Below are 6,592 nucleotides of genomic sequence, written 5' to 3' on the forward strand. Positions count from 1 at the left end.
AAAGATTAAAGGTCCAATATCCGGTAATTCAATTAGAACAAAGCTATTTCGGTGTAATGTGTGTTGCAAAATGGTTGGGTTGATTTCGGTGATTGGTTTCATGTTTGAGGAGTTTGGGCCGACTTGTATGAATCTTTTTATCATTTTGTTTGGGTCCTCATATGGATTTGTGGGTGGATTGAGCCGACCAAAGGTTACATGTTTCATGTTGCGTGTTATGCAGTTTTTGTGAAGCTGACATGTTTGAGATCTTATTAAGTTGTGAGGATATACAATGTCAATCTAGATGATCATTTTAAGAATGATATATGTGAATGTGGATCTGTGGTATGCGAATGAGCATCAGAATGCAGAATTGGTGCTTTGATAGATGACTGTGCAACAGAACAGGGGAAAAATACAAAGCAGCTTTTGAAAGTCAGATTGTGCTTTACCATAACTGATCTTTGGCATATGTAGATGCTATATTCTAGTTCAGACACTGTAATTAATCTTGTATCTCATTTGTAGGATAGTGAGTCCTCCGGGGTTGTTGCCCTCTTATGTATTTGATCAGTGAGCTCTAGGCAGTTTGCCTAAATGCAAGTGCATTCCCCTTATGTAATGTTATCATACTTTTAGCTATAGTATAATATTATGGGTTCAAATCCCACCATGGTTTTTCCCTTTCCGGGTTTCCACGTAAAAATCTTGGTGTTATGGTTGTGTGGTTGATTGATTTATGTTTATGCACTTTTCTTTCATTCTTATGCATCCAGTGGTTTAAAAATCAGCTTAATAGGTTTGTAAATTGTGAAACATTGATTCACTCCCCCCTCTCAGTGTTCATTGATTCCAACAGACTTGTTTAGAGTAATTGCAAAGCAATACAATCCCAATACAAGGTGCATTCAATCAATTTATGGGAACATGATTGAAATCAATAAAGCCACTATTTGTAAAGTGTTTGGCATGGAGAATGTAGTAGGTAATGATATGGTTATCGACCTGGGTAGCTTGGAAGTAGAATATCAAAATGTCAAGGGGGTTTATAGGAGAAAGTGGCTACCACTTCACAGACCCAAGTTGGGCAAAATTTTTCAAAAGTTTGACAAAACAGACCTACCACCTTATAGTGTTGATTTGTTTACAAGTATTTTCAAATGACTTATTATGTTGTGTCAAGTGATTGGTTTTGAGGGATATTTACACATTCCTGAGGTACTTATAGTGTTGATTTGTGATGTCCAAAGTAGTGCTGAAAATAGACCTTTTGACTATCCTCACTTTGTAGCAGAAGGGATTCACAATGCCCTAATCCATATCCAAAGGGATAGTTCAATTGTCACATTCAAATGGTATTCCTTATTGATGCATATACTACTATTTTTTGGTCAGAGAGGTAGATTTTGGAGTAATGAATTATGCATTAAGGAATTTGATGATGATGGAGCAAGGCATCTCGTGTAGTTGTAGACATCTATTTGGGACTATGGTTTTATGCATGCCCAATATTGTTGTTTTCAGGAGCATTTTGTTCAAAAACTGTATGGTTTATTTGGTCATAACCCTCCAAGGTTGTCAGATAAGATCATGAAGTTATTAAGGCCTAAAGGAAGGGAACATGAGATAAAGGTTAAAATAAACCATAATTGGGGTGATTGGTACATCATAGAGAAGCATACTTACATAAGAATCTATGGATTTGAGGGACAACCACATTTGCTGCCTTTGATAGTTCTTGACATATTGACATATCTAGAAATAATTAGAAAAATGTGGGGGAAAGATTCTCCTTTTGATAAATCACATAAGGCCTCTTTTCTCCCTTCATATCTTCATATTGGATATTTTCAGGCTTCTTCATCAAGTGGCTTTGAAAAATCCATCAATCTCTTGGATAGCTATAAGTTACCCCTACATATAGAGGGCCAAAAAATTGATCCAGAAGGATACATCACATTTGTAAGAAATTGTGTAGGTTTGGGCGCATACAGTCACACATTTGTGCTCAAAGAGGAATTAACAAGGAATTGCCCCACTTATGAAGTCACCGTGGAAAGGGTTAAAGCATGGATAAGAATCCAACAAGACAAGAAAACAAGAAAGTTGGTTGACCCTACATACAAGGGTGCATTTGCAGATGTCAATGATAAAGTTAGAAGAATGAAGTTTTTACGCAAACATGAATCTAGGTTGACATCAAATGTGCTAATCATTTCCCCATCTCCATCCACTGTCGCATCCATCAGGGTGCAAGGACATAGGGATGTTTATCCTTTATCTCAAATGTCTCTAGCTCCATCAGTAGGATTGGAAGTATCACAATATGTGGGAGAAAGTGCAGCACCCCATGAGGAAGAGGAAGAGGTTATGCAACAAATACAAGTGTATGTGCCAGCTTACCAGCCCCCAAATGATCAAGACGACGACGTTGCTGAAATTGTTGATTTCTTAACAGATGAAGTCAGAGCTCTGGCTTCCAAGAAGTTTGTATCTGATGATGATTTCATCAATACAAGTGAGCTCAAAATATTTATTAATAAATTCATGGGATAGAAATTGAATGAAAGAACTCTTGATACCCCCTCAGAGAAAATAGATGAGGTTGTCAAACAATTTTGGGCAGAGGTCTATGAATAAACCAAGGACATGACTCCAGAGAAGGGAAGAAAATTGCTATAAAAATTGAGATGTATGCTCCTTCTAGGGACATATATGTCCTCTTCCATTGCCTTTGACAATCTCAAGAGATATCAAGATTTGGACTTGAAGTTAAGTGATGAAGGAATAGATAAGTTGTGTTATGGTTCATATTTTAGGCCTAATGACAAAGTGTTGGCTATATGGTGTTTGTATCCACCTGACAAGAGGCCTATCACCATTGCAAATCAACAACATATTTTGTGAAAATTTATGGTTTACAGGGTGGAAGATGTTACTGCAAAACAGGTTACAAATTTGAATGTAAATACTGCATTATTTACTAGAGCTGCAGTAGAAAAAGCTCATAGCTAAGAGCAAGGAGCTGGATTAGAATAATCATGAGCTAAATGAGAGATTAAGCTCCTCTACACAACAAGGTCTTCTATTATTTGCAGAGCATCATGCTACTCAATTGAAGATTAACATAGCCATTGAGAAGGAAAAGAGGATAGAAGCAGAAAGACGACTAGCCAAGGCTCAAGAGGAAACTAAAAGGCTTAGAAACGATCTCAGAATTTATAAGTTTAAAATGGCTCAAAAGTTGATCGAGGCTAAATTTGCATAGATGCTACCTCATTTCCAAAGAATGTGGAATGGGTACGAAGATATTGCTGGTCTTGTCAAAAGATAGGGGAAGGTAGAGTTTGGATTGAAATTGACTCAGAGGTACATAAAGATAAAGCAAGAATTGTTACAAATTTTTTAGCAAAATGGAAGTCATTTTGATAATGATATTCAATTGCAATTAGTAACTATAATGGATGATTTAAAGGCTATATTGTCAGAGATCGATCTATTATTGAATGAACATCATAAATATCATGGGCATCTAGGGAAAGATTTGAAAAATTTCAATAAATTGTAAGGAACACAACCACTAGCATTTTTCAAGGACACGACAGAAGATAAAAATGAAGTTGAGTGGAAAGAAGATCTTGGGAAAGTATTTCTCCACGATACAATGAATGAAGTGTTTGATGATGTTGACAAATTAGAAGAAAACCTTCATAAGAAACTAGAAGGAATGTCACAAACAAAGTTCAATGTGAGGTTCTTGAATAGACAAAATGTTTCGATGGCTATTGAAGCTTATGAAAAGCATATAAAGACCTGCATCGAATTCTTGCGAGTGAAGGGGGGAAAATGGAATGAAAGGTTAAATGATAAAAAACACAATGAAATAAGCATGAAAACACTAAAACATTAAGAGATCATTTTTACCTTGCTATTTTACCTCTCCCTCGGATTGAGCTTGATGAAGTGGATGGATGATGAGGATGCGCCCTTGATGCTCCACTTGATGTGTTGCTTGATTGATTTGGATGTGGATTGATCTCCTTTGTGCTCAACCAGATTGATTGATGGATTGGATTTGGATTGAAATATTAAGGATGGATGGATTTGATAGAGGATTATGAAGAGAGAGGAGAAAAGAGTAGCATGACAATGCATGAGAAGTGGATGATTTGTGAGGAGAATAGGCTCCAATTTATAGATTGGAAAAGGCCAATGGAGAGCCAAGATTGATTTGATCATGAAGGGTTGAGATTGATTTTAGATAGAAGACATGGATCAAGGTTTCCTTGGGAAAATAAACAGGAATATAAAATTCCTTGGAAAAGGGGGGGAGAAATTTGAATTTCAAATATGAGGAATTAAAAATTCCAAAATAAGGATGCATTGAGGGATTCAAAGAAATTTGAATTTCCTTGAGAGACTCAATGTTTTTGTTTTTGTTTTAATCGATAAGTGCTATCTTTTATGGGGATAGCTCCCTATATTACTTGAAAATTTTGGAATTACATTGTAATAGATATTCATATACCCAAAGACCATCTAGATCTACCCAAATACATATATAAAATACTTTGCTTAATAGACACATAAGGTAATCCCTCCTGCTACATCCAAATTTCCTCCACTGACCCATCGCAAAAGCGGGGTTACATCTGTCCTCCTATGGCTTGGTATATCACAGCAGCATACTCACCAATCGCAATTGCTTTACGTGTGGAACTCTCCGGAAGCCACCACCCTTCTGCCTCAGTGATCCTGCGAAATGGTTCAATGTTTCCATTGAAGACTGCGCATCTAAAAACTTCCCATGCCTCATCCCCAAAATTCTTCTTTCTCTCCCGCTCTTCCCTCCACACTTCTCTGCGGGCCATCTCTCGAATCTCCTCACTAGTCACAGAAGCCTCCTCTCCTCCATCACTATTCTCACTATCTTCTCCTTTCTCAGCATCGTCACCATCACTCTCTTCCTCTTCCTCAGAGTCCGATCGAAGGTAATTTTCAAATTGAAAATAAACCTTCAGTATACTAACTTTGACTCCTTCCTCCAGGCCCAGAATGGCTTCTGCAACCATATCTGCTATGAAGGGTTTAATGAAACCTACTATTAATTCAACCACTTTCTCCTTCGTTTCAATGATATCTACCAAAGGAAGAAGAACAACTTCCAACACCAGAGCATCGCACCAGTGTCTTTCAGTGTTTAAGGTAATGCCCACAAGCCTCCTAATGGAATCATAAGCATACTCTTCAGTATTGAACAAGTTTCTCAACTGTGCGATCAATGCATTTTCACAGTTAACACAGCTGATCCTTCCGAAAAAAGCCATATTTAGCACTAATCCTTCTAGTCTCCCCTAAGACCTTGTCCAAAAAATCACTTGGCCAAAAAACCTTCACCTTCGCCTTAAAAGGATGGAGAATGATTTAGCAATTTCTAACTTTGTCCTCTTTCTGCTAGAATCTTACTGACTGAATTCAAATCTTTTCTGAGTTTTCTTTTCTGAACTACCTGAGCTTCTCGGGAGCCATGTGAACCAACCATCAATCGCTTCCTAGATCCCTATTATTGGTACCCGAGCAATATCTTTTCTTACGTGACTCTACTTTTAGTATCTGTCTAACGTTTTTCATTGAGAAAAGTTCTCAGATGTGACACCCCCATAATACTATGTGCAATCGAGGCATGATTGAAACCTTCATGTTTATCCTCGATGCACCCTTCTTGTCACAGAAAATCTCTGTCAACCGATTCCAGATTTAGGAAATTTGTCTTTGTCTGCAACAAGGATCTCTATCAATCCGTCTGGTAGCTCCTCCTTTTCTGTCAACTGTATTGAGTCATCACATTCGATGCCACTGTTAGCCAGTCAGTCCACTGCCGAGTTGCCCTCTCGGTAGATGTGGTTGAGGGTGAAATTGTTTAAACTTTCGCTTATTTTCTGTATTTTGGGTCGTACCCTCTCCAGTTTCCAGTTTTCAAAATTTTGATTTGAAATCCCATTCAGGATAATTTGTGAATCTCCCTCAACTTCTACATCCTGAATGCCATGTGCCACACACCATTCCAGTCCATCTAGTAATCCCGCCAATTCTGCCATGTTTGTATTAATTCCCAGTGAACCATATTTTGCCCATACAAAATTGCCAAATTCATTCCTTATAATGGCACCGTATCCAAATTTACCCGGGTTGCCTCGGCTAGCTCCATCAAAATTCATCTTGAAGTTTCCTGTCTTTGGAGGAATTCATACTTCACTGGCTCTGTTCTGCTTCTTCTCCATTAGTTTGTATCCACTAATTTTCGTTAAATTATAGTGTCTTTCCATCTCTTTGTCCCAAGAAGAGTACATACAATACTTCCCTCCCACTACTTTCACATTGATTACCTCTTCTATGGCTCTTTTTATTTTTGGAATTAGCATATCATAAGACAGAGCATCCTCATTAAAAACTCTTCTGTTTCTTTCCTTCCATATATGCCACACAAGCAGTGATGGACTCACCACCCATAGTATACTCCATTTTGATTTATTGATGTTGGTCGGCCATGATAATAAAAAACATTTTAATGTTAGATTTCTCACCGATCCAAGCTGCAGTTTATCCAATA

The 6,592-nt window shown here is 37.6% G+C and overlaps 1 protein-coding gene across 1 annotated transcript; it reads right to left on the reverse strand.

The window, feature by feature from the left end:
* Positions 1-5,723: 5,723 nt before the first annotated feature.
* Positions 5,724-6,200, reverse strand: LOC131065693 (uncharacterized). Its single transcript, XM_058000279.1, has 2 exons — positions 5,940-6,200; positions 5,724-5,810 (listed from the first exon to the last, which is right to left on the reverse strand). Exons 1-2 carry the CDS (start codon positions 6,198-6,200, stop codon positions 5,724-5,726), a joined length of 348 nt encoding a protein of 115 aa, XP_057856262.1.
* Between the last annotated feature and the right edge of the window lie 392 nt (positions 6,201-6,592).

The sequence above is a fragment of the Cryptomeria japonica genome, chromosome 7, assembly GCF_030272615.1.
Source record: "Cryptomeria japonica chromosome 7, Sugi_1.0, whole genome shotgun sequence".
NCBI classification, from domain to species: domain Eukaryota; kingdom Viridiplantae; phylum Streptophyta; class Pinopsida; order Cupressales; family Cupressaceae; genus Cryptomeria; species Cryptomeria japonica.